General features: G+C 36.3%; 1 protein-coding gene across 1 annotated transcript in view; it reads right to left on the bottom strand.

Moving 5' to 3' along the window:
* LOC306869639 (anthrax toxin receptor 2-like) overlaps positions 1 to 7,061 on the bottom strand; it is a 43,404-nt gene extending 36,343 nt beyond the window's left edge. Inside the window, exons 1-7 of the mRNA XM_079416477.1 lie at positions 6,633 to 7,061; positions 3,523 to 3,594; positions 1,428 to 1,499; positions 1,104 to 1,185; positions 500 to 604; positions 353 to 421; positions 12 to 92 (exon numbers count right to left, since the gene is read on the bottom strand). Of these exons, the coding sequence (XP_079272603.1) occupies positions 12 to 92; positions 353 to 421; positions 500 to 604; positions 1,104 to 1,185; positions 1,428 to 1,499; positions 3,523 to 3,594; positions 6,633 to 6,751 (600 nt within the window). The 5' untranslated portion in view covers positions 6,752 to 7,061. The remainder of the gene's footprint in view (positions 1 to 11; positions 93 to 352; positions 422 to 499; positions 605 to 1,103; positions 1,186 to 1,427; positions 1,500 to 3,522; positions 3,595 to 6,632) is intronic.
* Between the last annotated feature and the right edge of the window lie 6,310 nt (positions 7,062 to 13,371).

Below are 13,371 nucleotides of genomic sequence, written 5' to 3'. Positions count from 1 at the left end.
GGGAAACTTACCGAGTTAACAATGCCTTTGAGAGCTTGAAAGCCACCTTTGACTGGGAACACTTGCTCCCTGGTATCAGCCACATTGGCGAGCTGTTGGCAGGCAAACAGAGAGATAATAATAACAGGGCTGATAGCCAAGCAAGGGAAAAAAATGTGCTGACATTTCCTCTTATTTAACTCGGTTTGTCATCGCTACAGAAACAGGAAGAGAGCAGCAGTCATGTAATTACAAGCAACTCTGCAAAACCCCTGCACTTGGTGAAGCTTTAGAGAGCTTTTTAAGTGTTAATCGTACGTTTTCTGTGTAGTATTGACCATTTTTTTTTAATCTGCTGGAATGCCAGTACTACCTGTTCTTCATCAAAGTCCTTTACGCCAACACAGTACACACGAGCCCCATACGTCCTTGCTAAATCAGCCTATACACAAAACAAACAGTCATAACAATGCAATTGTTAAATTAAGGAAAATATGTATGATTTTAGACACCAGCTCACCTCATCCTTAGTGAGCTGATGGACATATGTATCAAGTTTTCCATCAGTCAAAGCCACAATGATGCTAGAGGACTTTTTAAGCTGTTCTTTCATTTGTTCAGTTGCCTGGAAAGAGAAAGAGAGTGATAGTTGTGTGAGAAGAACGTTTCTCAAACATTTCTCAAAAACTGCAGGGATGTATAAAAATGTATATAGAAACATATATACACAGTCTATATGGGAATTATATATTTGGATTATTCTGTATCTTGTATGTTGTGTTTAACTTGAAAAACCCAATAAACATAATAATAATAAAAAAAAAGAAACATATATACACATATTAAAATGTTCTATCATAGTATCAAAGACACAGAATTCATCTTGAGGCCATATTCAGGTCATTGAATGTGGTGTGTTTACTTACAAAGACGTAATTATACCTTATCTTGGTCATAAGGGGAACCAAACAGTTTACCTAGTTTTATTTTGTTTATTTCAAGACTAAAGTCCAGGAAATATATTTACACTCCTGTTTCTGCACAACATTAAAGTTTTTTTTAATTAATTAATTTCATAAAACAGCCACACAAATTCATTCAAACATAAAAAAGATGTTATTTACCTGTTTAATTCCTTCGTGCATGTAGGTTTCTCCTGCTGGTTTGACTGCATTTAAATCCCTCAGTCCTTTATTTATTTTTGCCCTAGTAATGAAAAGCAAGGAACATTCTAATCAGTGTACATGGAAGAAATAGTCTACTAAATGCTCACAATAACATGTAATGGTAATATAAGAGTCATGTAAAACCATCTACATATGAATGAAACCTTTGCAGTTTGCACCATAAATATTTACTCCTCTTTAATGTGCTGTACAGCACAAACACATGGTGTAGCTTTCTTATACTAGAGACTGCAAACACTTCATTCAAGCCTGATTCCGTACCTGTCTCCAGTGAGCTCTAACACCACCTCTGCTTTCGATGAAAACACTATGAAGGACACTCGCATATTTGGACTGGAATGAAAAAATTGGAAAAATGCTGTAAATGAATGACAAATGGAAAATCAAGCCCTGCTGCAAATGATGCAGAGAAATCCTGTGATGTAGAAAGTCTAAGTATCCTCATGATCTTTTCACAACCATAAGAGTTGGTTCATGCACAAGATAGCCAGTGTGACCAGCTAATAAAGGCTTGTGACTGGGGAAAAAAACCCTTCTGCTTGGACCAAAGAAATGATTAATTGATATGAAGACAGGAAACAGGTTGTCATGTGTGATTCATGCAGACATCCTGTTGGTGATTATATTTATACCTTTCACTTCCTATATATATTCCTCCTAGCTTTTGCAATAAGAGAAGAACAAACAAGCAGCCACACAACTTTTCTGCGTAACAGTGATGTGATACAGATGTGCATTTGGACCCATGTCAAGTTCAAAAACTAGAACAATGACATTAAAACAATACTTTATTTACCATTTTGTAGTTTTTACCATTACTATTATTTCCATTTTCAATTGGGTTTTTATACTTTTGTATAAAAGTTTTAGTAATTTTGTTATGTTTTATATATATTTTTTATTTAGCTTCATTTTGTTTTTCTTTTTTCAGTTTTAATATATATTTTAGCATAAAATTTATAAAAAACTATAATTTTAGTACTTCAACAAACATTTTATTTTGGTTAGTTGCCCATGCGACATTTCTAATTTTAGTTTAAAATAAAAATCAGCTAACATTTATTTCGGTTTTATTCCAATTAACTGAAACAATGTTTTACAGTTTTAACTAAAATTTTATCATGCATTTACAAACTGTGGCTTTACAAAACGATGGATTTTATTTCCTAATGATATTGGAACAGCATTCTTTTCTCAGAAAGAACTGACACATAATCTGACAACAAATATATAGCTGATTATGACAAGTACATTTCAATGAAGCAGTTGGTCTTTTTCACAACCTTCTGTCACGAAAGTTGACACAGCATAGGAACATGTTGGGTTCCTACACATTTGAAGTCAGGTCTCAGGACTGAGCATAAGGAGAGGTGCTGCTTTTTCTCACTCATGACATCCAATCCACAACCACATGAGATACTCAGTGAGAATATCCAAATGTATCCAAGCAGCCAAATTTTGGTAACAAAAATCAGATGAATAAGAAGCAAGATAACTGAACATTTCGCAGGCTGATTAAGTGATAAATGCAACAATGACTCACCAAATGGTATTACAATACCCTGTGTGAACAAAAAATTGTCCTGAAAAGGAAATGACCTTGAATGTTCCTGAATATTTAAAGAATACAGATGTACTGACTACTTGTATCGTCTTTCAGCTTGGTCCCTTATTACACCATCAAACAACACAGGAACCCCTTACACTTCAAGGTAATTCCTAAAAGATGTATTCATACAGCAGGTCCATTCAATGCTTAAGAAAGCCCCCTAAAAAGAGCCAATGCAGACCACATGGCACAACAGAAGACCATCAAAGTCTATGGCAGACTGCACTGGTCTTCCTGCACTCATGACTTAAAGTACATTGGCTGCGTCTTCTCCTTTCATGTGTGAGGGATAAGTGTGCTGTTGGATGGTTGCAGTGCAAATGGCCATTCTCACAGCCCAGAAGACTGAGCCTCCTTGCCACCCACTCCCACCTGCTCCCTTTGCTATTTTCTCAAGCAGACTGCTTTCTTCTGGCTAGGTCGCTACCATCTGTACTGGCACATAGTCAACGTTACATAAGTTCAAATTCATCTGGCGATTTTTTTTGTATGTATATATATATATATATATATATATATATATATATATATATAAACAGTATATACACGTTTTTTGTTTTGTTTTTTCTTTCCCCCCACTATAGGGCCATCTCAGAACTGGATGTATAGCTGCTGTGCAACCCTTAATTAGCATTTAGCTTTGATTCAAGCAAAGTGATGGATGACTTTCTTTGATATGGTGAAATGGGAGATACATTCAGAATTGTACAAGCAACTTGTTGGGCAGCATAAAACTAGAATATTTACCTAACAAATTTCTCTGTAAGATTTTTGACGAAATCATAGATCTGATTCCAGTCGGTCGAAACACTCCCAGATCTGTAAGGAAGCACATGAAAAACAAAGTCAGCACTAAAGAAAAAAAACAGCCTGAGGCAATTATATTTAAACCCTTAAATGAAATGTCCCCATCTTGTTATTATAAGAGTTGTGCTGTTGATTACATTGTGGCAAACAAGCTGCTGAGACAGTTAACACGGTCTCAGTGAAATTATATCTGTCTATAATGGGCTTAGGATAGACCTTGTGCTATGATAATAACATACAGTATAAGTCAAGGCACTTCATTATAACTGCTGACCACTTCAATTCCCAGACACTCAGTCCTTAAACCATTGCATCATTCCAACATAAAACATCAAACTAGCGGGGTCAGTGGTGGATGTCAAGTCAAGTCACCTTTATTTATGTAGCGCTTTTAAAGGGATAGGTCACCCCAAAACAAATATTCTGTCATCATTTAGTCACCCTCAAGTAAATTTAGTCACCCTCAAGCAAACCTGTATGAATTTCTTTGTTCTGCTGAACACAAAGGAAGATATTTTGAAGAAAGTTTGTAACCAGGCTGTTTTGGGGCACCATTGACTTTCATAGTAGGAAAAAAATACTATGGAAGTCAATGGAGCCCCAGAACTGCTCTGTTTCCCACATTCTTCAGAATATCTTCCAGACATTCATACAGGTTTGGAACTACTTGAGAGTGAGTAAATGATGACGGAATTTTCATTTTTTGGGTGAACTATCCCTTTAACAATACAGATTGAGTCAAAGCAACTTAACAATATCAAAATAGGAAAATTGTTTGTCAATAATGTAAAATGACAAGATTAAGCACTCAATTTTCAGTTAAAGGCATTTCATTATTGAATTCAGTGATGTTCTCATCTAGCTCAGTTCAGTTTAAATAGTATCTGTTCAATCAAGTCGACAATATCACTGGAAATGAAGTGTCTCCAACTAAGCAAGCCAGAGGTCACAGCGGCAAGGAACCAAAACTCCATCGGTGACAGAATGGAGATGTCCAGTGTAAACATAACAGCAAATGAGACAGACAAACTGCACCAAAAACATGATATAGCCTATAAATTACTGTTCAAACGTCTCTTATGCTCACCTAAGCTACATTTATTTGATTAAAAATAAAAAAATCACAGTAAAAAATGGTAGTATTGTGAAATACGATTACAAATGAAAAGGAATGTTTTTCAATTTCACTATATTTTACAATTTATTCCTGAGATGGAAAATCAGAATTTTATATAGCCGTTATTCCAGTCTTCAGTGTCACAGAAATCCTCCAGTTTAATATTTTTGGAGAATTCTCAGAAGAAAAGAAGAGTACAAGAGAACAGAAATACTTGAAATAGTCATCCATTGTGACATTTTAATTGTCTTTTCTGTCACCCTTGATCAATTTAATGCTTAATTTTTTTAATAAATTAATTTATTTTGTATAAAAATCTCACTGACACCAAACTTTTGAATGGCAGTGTAATTCTAATTCCAAAACAGAAAATGTTTATTACCCATTACTGTTGATAGATAATGAAAGTGGCACATATTAACTGGCCAAGCTAGTTATTAAGCAATGCTGATGATCTCAAAATTGACAAATATCAGCCTATTAATTAGCCTGGCTGAATAAAACAAATAATTTTTACATTTTAAGATATTTAGCAGATAAACAAGATGAAAATATCCAACAAAGTATAAAATATATTGCCACTTTCATGAACAGAAAGAAAACTATAAGTATTTACAATTATTATGTGGGTTTATATTAGCTTTAATGTCAATTTATTGTTCATATTGGCTCTTATTACAAAGACACTTACACTTCTGTTTGGTATAGTGTACAATTCATGTTAAACTGGCAAGTAATGGCACAGGTAAGAGAGAACAAACTACTTTGGCCAAGCTAGGACTCCAAAGCCAAAAAGGTCTATAGCAAATACAATGAACACAAATCAACATCAAATGAAGCTGGTATAATGAATGCCAAGCCAGAATGCAACTGTAAACATACATACTGTGATGATTTCATAATAATTTTGATTATTCCATTATTGCAAAATATGTACACATATGATCCATTAATCAATTCAAGTGGAAGTGGACTTCAGCGACATTAACCTCAATGCAATGCAGTGTCTTTAATGAGAAAAGTGTATAAAATGTGCCCTTGATGTAATAGCTACAAGGTAATTGAACTAATAATTATAGTCCACTGCATGTCCTGAGAACATAAAACACAAGCGATAGGTAATTAGAAAATCATTTTTTATGCTTTGTCTTCTTCCTTGTCTCAAGCCAAGGTCAGAGAATCTAGATAAGCTTTAGTGGGACCATCAGAGAACATCATACCACGTCCAGTAAGAGAAATGGTCTGGACCAGTGAAGGGAAGTTTGATTTCCGATTATTGAGGCTGGATCTGTTGGTCTTGACCAGTCATTATGCATGGATGGTTCTGTGCTGCTCTAAGATCTTCAAAAAGAGGAAAGAGCATATCTGTTCCATCATCCTGTTATATTCCCAGACAGGATGGAGGACTGTACTGAGGCCAACAAAAGATTCTCAAGGAGTGCAAGTTAATATGAAACATTACACATGCAGATGAAGACAGATAGTTAGATAGATGGATATAGCTATGTAGACAGAAAAGATGTACAGATAGTCTTCTTGAACTTGTGTACATCAATTAGACATACAGAAAATGATAGATAGATAGATAGATAGATAGATAGATAGATAGATAGATAGATAGATAGATAGATAGATAGATAGATAGATAGATAGATAGATAGATAGATAGATAGATAGATAGATAGATAGATAGATAAGTGTCTTGTTGTGTGGCTTCTGAACGTTGTGCACAGATGTAAAATCAGGTCAAACTGCAGAATAGCTGACACGGACAGTTATTGGACGCTATTCACACCCTAACCTACAAAAACGAGCTTGGTGTGATGTAAACGATATACAACATTATAAATAGTAACTCTCTGCGTTATACATACATACGTTTTGTCTTGATGACTTTGAATTCTGAACAACATCAAAGTTTGCGAGAACTTACCGGTCCAAAACAAAGTAAAGGTCGTATGCTCCGTGACAAGAAGAGGTTTCTGCTTTAAAAGTTGAAAAACATAAACAGAAGAAAAGCGTCGCCACGGTCCAGAGAGTTTTCTTTGTCATGACGAGTTTTGCATCCGCGGAATAAAATCGTAAAAGTGGGTCTAAAACTTTCTTATATGAAGTGACATAAAAGCAATGTCAAGTTCAAAACAACAGCGCTGTGTCCCCCGGTCTGGAGCAACATGATCCAATTTATAGCGTTGCAGAAAAGTTCAACATCTTCCTGCGAAACATAGGATATGCAACCGGTGTCGGTTTTTGCGAGTGAAGACAACAAGGAAAGCGCAGAGAAGTTGTTTGAAAAGTTCTTTGCGAGTTTAGGTACTTCACCCAGTTTTTGGTGCGCGTGCGCGTCCGCCTAGATGTGCACAAGGGCTTTTAAGGTCAAAATGCAGTTTGACTCGCGCACACACGCCCAGCAGCTGCGATCCTGTAACAGGATGCATGTTTGAATTGGACTATAAAAGAAACAGTGCTTCTTCTTTTTCTGTGGGATACTGATTGTATTTGGTAGGGTTAACAGTGATTGCATTTTGATAGCAGACTGTAAACAGACAAGCCCTGCACTCCTGTATGTGGCAAGATGGCCTTGAGTCATGTTTTGTGTGATCTGCGTGGGGAATCTTTTATGTGCGTTAAATAAGCCCTGAAGGTATTAACAAGCTGGATTGGGCAATACTAGAAAGCACGGGATAATAACGATTAATTATCCACAGACAATTCATTGAATCATCAAGGGATATTGTGGTTGTAAAAAAAAAAACAATTAGTGATAAACTGGTTTAGTTTATTCTGGCCTAAAACCACTTCTTGTTTGGGGCATTTTTAAACTTGAAAATTATTTTCTTCACAGCATGATATGTACATTTGCTTTATGTTGGCCTTTTTACGTTTTTATTAATTTAATCATCAAGTTTCTCTAAGTGTAATTTTATTATTAAGATATGAAGATAGAAGATCCAAAGAAAATTCTCTAGGTTTGAAAAGTGTATTATTATTAATATATATAGAGAGATAGAGACCTTCATACACACACAGACACACACACACACACACACACAAATAAGTTGTATACATTTCTAGAATTCAAATACAATTTGTTTATTTGTACAGTGCTTTTCACAATACATATTTCAATGCAGCTTTACAGAAAATGCATTTAAAAAGACTATTGCATTTAAAAGTTACAAATAAAAAGAGTAATGTCCATATGCCAGAGTATTTGTACAGTTCCCGGATAATACAAATCATACAAGTAGATAATGACTATTTAAGTAGAAATGATAAATACCTTTAAAGCAATGATTGCAAGCTTCTTACATAATACATAATTAAATATCTTTTTTTTCTTAAGGTGTAATACGAAGGTCTTAGACAACAAAACGTTTAAAGAACTGATTTAGATGTACAGACAATTGCTGTCCTGAACACTATTAAAGCAATATTCATATTGCATAGTGGGGAAGTCGTGGCCTAATGGTTAGAGAGTCGGACTCGTAATCGAAAGGTTGCGGGTTCGAGTCCCCGGCCGGCAGAGATTGTAGGTGGGGGGAGTGAATGTACAGCGCTCTCTCCACCCTCAATACCACGACTGAGGTGCCCTTGAGCAAGGCACCGAACCCCCAACTGCTCCCCGGGCGCTGCAGCATGGCTGCCCACTGCTCCGGGTGTGTGTGTGTGTGTGTGTGTGTGTGTGTGTGTGTGTGTGTGTGCGTGCGCATTTGTTCACTACTCACTGCTGTGTGTGTGCACTTGGATGGGTTAAACGCAGAGCACCAATTTCGAGTATGGGTCACCATACTTGACAATACGTCACGACTTTACTTTATATTAAAACAACTGAATTACTACACAAAACGATGCAAAAGATGTGCCACATGTGCAAAATTAAAGTTTATTTAAAACACTACCCCAAGTAGTACAAGTCTCTACTTCTAGTGCTTACTGTACATAATATTCACCAGGCTTAAAACAGTGCTACACAATGAGAATGAGAAGAATCTGAATAATTACCACGGGGAAAGTTCTTATAAATGTGTCACCATTGTGTGCTTGAATTGGTTCTAGTTGTAACAGAGTCTTCTGCAATGGCGTTTTGAGGTTAATGCGAGCCCTCCGTCTGACTCCACAGCTTAAAGACAGTTCCCCCCTTTTCGTTGTCTCTAAAAAAAAGATTAAATATCTTTTTAATATTAAAGTATTAATATGTTAAATATATTATACACACACACACAGGAGAAAATAATTGTTGAATTTATAAAAATGACCCCGTTGTTTACATCCATTTGATTTTTAATACTGTGTTCCCTGAATGATCCACAGCTGTGTTTTTTTGTTTAGTGATAGTTGTTCATTAGTCTCTTGTTTGTCCTGAACAGTTAAACTGCCTGCTGTTCTTCAGAAAAATCCTTCAGGTCCAACAAATTTTGTGCTTTTTCAACATTTTTGTGTATTTGAACCCTTTCCAACAATGACTGTATTAGTTTGGGATCCATCTTTTCACACTGAGGACAACTGAGGATCTCATATGCAACTATTACAGAAGGTTCAAACACTCTCAGAATGAAAAACAATTCATTAAGGGGGTGAAAACTTTTTGAATTTGAAGATCTGGGTAAATTTAACTTATTTTGTCTTGTGGGAAACATGTAAGTATCTTCTGTAGCTTCTGAAGGGCAGTGCTAAATGAAAAAAATATTTAGGCAAAATAAGAAAAATTTACACATCTTCATTCTGTTTAAAAGTTTTCACCCCTTAATGTATTGTGTTTCCTTCTGGAGCATCAGTAAGCGTTTTTCACCTCCAGTTCTTGTTGATAATATAATTATAAAATATGATCATAAACAAAATTAATAGTAGTTATTATGATTGATGTGGTTTGGAATTGGTAAAAGTGCTTAAAAATATATAATCAGAATATTGACTCGCCTAATAATTATGCATGCACTGTATATGCTTTTCCACATCATAAATGTTATCCATGGTTACCATTTTTTTATTTTTCCTGTAATCAAGTAATTTTGTCCTGCTTTGTGTGCAACAAAGATGTTCATTCTGCTTACTGCCCATAGGTGTGAAGTATAATAACTAATATAACAGAGAAGTAAAGCAAGGGGAAAGGTGCCACCTGTTTTATATATTAAAAAATACACAACTAATTGCATATCACACATATGTCATGAACGTATTTGTTTCATTTAGTTTTACAAAGCAAGGAAGGCAATGTTTAAGCCTTACACAGAAAAGTCACAGTTTTTTAATATGCTCCACTCTGGAAATTAGTGCACGTGACATCAGTGTCATACACACTTCCTTGAATCACTGACTTGAGATGAAAAATGGTTTGTACCCAAATGACACACAGACTTATAACATTGCTAGAGGACTACGACTGTCATGACAGGTATATTGTTCAGGATGCTGAGTGTGAAGTTATTTGATGGAGCATTTCTCCAGAAAGCTGCACAATTGGCCCTAACAAACAGTATGTTATGAACAGCACTAGTTGTAACATTATCAGGCACTCAATATTATCAATACTCAATTATAAACCATAGCAATCAAATAGCATGAATAACTCAAACTCCACTAAAAGCTAAAAAAAAAAAAGGACTCACCTTACTATTTGACACCTTACTCTCAGGTGGAACATGAAATTGAAACAGATTGTTATATAGTGTTGCTGGACAATTTCTCAGTTCATTTACCCAATTAACATGGAGCATACCATTAAAAGAAATAGAAGAATATTTTGGCAAATATTTTATAAATAAAAACCATACCAAACAGTAAAATGTAATAAAAGTCTGTCTCCTCAGTATCCCTCATTGGGATGTGCCTGAAAGCTTTCTGCCTGCTTATTCAAGGGGACTGGGCTGGTCAAAAGTTTGGACACATTACTATTTTTTATGCTTTTAAAATAACTCTCTTCTTTTCCAAATATGCTCATCAAGACAGCATTTATTTGATAAAAAATACAGAAAAAAAACTAATAATTTGAAATATTAAAAATAAAAAATACAAAAATAATGGTTTTCTATTTTAATATACTTCAAAATACAATTTATTGCTTTGATCAAAGCTGAATTTTCAGCATCATTGTGATGCTGAAATTTTGCAGTCTGATCCGCAAAATATCTTTGACGTCTTCTGAACTCCAGAAAAAAACACGCGCTCGTTTCGGACACGGCCCGGATCTGCTCTGCAACAGTAGTTCTCAAATCAGCTGTACAAATTTAAAACCCACCCTTTGGTAGACTTAAATAAATAAATAAAATAATATAAATAATAATAATAAACACATATTAATTCATATCAATAGATAAACAAATAACAATAAAATTATTTTTACAAAGATTTTAGAAAAGAAGGCAACATTAAAAGCTGAATGCCATGAATTTACAGTTTTCACGTTAGATCCATGTATACGAGAATTAGAGAGCTCCATTAAGATAATGTCCAACAAATACACAGTCCAGGTTCGTCTGTCTATTGTGTGAGGAGGATTCCAACGGTTGACAAGCAATTTTTTTGCTGCTGTGAGAGCAGCTAACAGTAAAGATCTTTGTTGGACGGACAAGGTGAAGTCCCAAAAGTCATTCATGAAAAAATGGCGTGAAGTCAAACATATCTCAGTACCCAACAAATATGATAGGTCATGTGAGAGCTGAGTCCAAAAAGGTTAGAAAGAGGGGCACTCCCCCAAAAAATGCAAAAATGTGCCTAAAACTCCTTGGGAACAGAGATTACACTACAGATTCATATAAAAACCTTTCATTGGAGTCAAGTAAACCCTATGAATCCAATGAATCATTTGGTGATTAGGGTTTTTAGAAGACAATTTAAACATACCCCATACCTGATCGGAAAATAAAACATGCACATCCTCATTAAGATCCTTAGCCCAAACAGTTGTAATAGATAAAGGTTTGTATGAATGCTCAAGAAGAAAGAGATAGATGACTGAAGCAGAGGAGGGAGATTCCTCAGAAGGAAGGATTAGTTTGGCAAAGGGTGAACAGGCAGTTGAGAGTTCCAAGGCACCCCATAGGCCCGTAGCGCCGATCTAATGCGCACATATATAAAAAAGGAAGTGCCTGGCAGATTATATTGAGTTTTAAGCTTCTAGAAGGATTTTAAACCACTATCATCATAGATATCTCCCAGAGTGTTTCCTTTATTATGAGTCCATTGCAGAAAATGAAATGGAGTACTGCCTGACAAAAGGTTATTACTGTGGAAAATAGGCGAATGCCTATGCCATTCTGTAACTAGTTGTGAACGTCTTTCAACATTCCTCCACGTGGAGAGGAGATGGGTTACAATGGGACCAAACCGAGATTTACACTGCCTAAGCGGAACTCCCGAAAAAACAAGATGCTTCAATTTATACGGATAAACAATAGATTCCTCAATTGCTCTCCAAGACACAGAAGCGTCAGGATCAAACCAAACTGCTAAAGGGCAGAGGGAAAAGGCTTGAGCATACAGTCTAAAATTAGGGAAAGAAAGACCTCCATGTAATCTACATCGTTGTAAGGTAGTCAGTTTAATACGAGGACGTTTACCATCCCATATATACATGAAACACATGCATCTAGTTTGTTCCAGTAGCCAACCGGTATTTCCTGCAGGGAAGGAGAAACATCTATCCCCAAGTACTTAAAGTTTTGAACCAATGGAATAAATATAGAAAGGGACATGGAATCAATTTTAGAATAGCGGGGAAGTAAATATGACTTACTCCAATTCATTTTAAACCCAGAGAGAGATCCAAAATGGTCAAATAAATTCAGCACGAGGAATAGAATGTGACGGCTTCTCCAAAAACAATAAGATATCATCAGCAAACAAAGAAATATGATGAAGACTATTCCGTATATTTATGGGAGAAATAGTTTCAGATTGTCGGACCGCTTGAGCTAAGGGTTCCAAGGATAAGGCAAATAACAGAGGAGACAGCAGGCAACCCTGACGAGTACCTCGATGTATAAAGAATGGGTTATAGCGAACAGCACCTGTGAGAACAGTGCCTGCTGGATTGGCATACAGAACTTTTATAATATTTATGAAACTCGATCCTAGACACAGATGCTGTAGAACCGCCCATAAATAGTTCCATTCTGGTCGAAAGCTTTCATTGCATCTAGAGATAATACTGCGCAAGGGGAGGACAAACTATTAGGACAACAGTTTGCTGATGACACTGTTGTGTTGGGCCTGATCTCAGACAACGACGAGACGGCCTACATACAGGAGATTAAGAACCTGGAGAGTTGGTGCCAGGTGAATAGTCTACACCTGAACATTAGCAAAACTAAGGAGCTGATAGTGGACTTCAGTACGAAGCAGGAGCGGTCATACCAGCCGATCACGATCAACGGGACTCCAATGGAGAGAGTGGACAGCTTCAGATACCTGGGTGTTCACATCACGCAGGACTTGACTTGGTCCTGTCATACCAGCACCCTGGTGAAGAAGGCCAGGCAGCGTCTGTACCATCTGAGACGCTTAAGGGACTTTAGACTTCCCTCTCGGGTGCTTAAGACTTTTTACACCTGCACCATCGAGAGCGTCCTGACGGGCAGCATCACTTCCTGGTTCGGGAACTGCACTATGCAGGACAGACGAGCCCTCCAGAGGGTGGTGCGTTCAGCGGAACGTACCATCCACACCGAGCT

This window comes from Barbus barbus (assembly GCF_936440315.1).
Source record: "Barbus barbus genome assembly, chromosome: 5".
Taxonomy (NCBI): Eukaryota; Metazoa; Chordata; class Actinopteri; order Cypriniformes; family Cyprinidae; genus Barbus; species Barbus barbus.
This window is presented reverse-complemented; position numbering and strand designations above follow the sequence as displayed.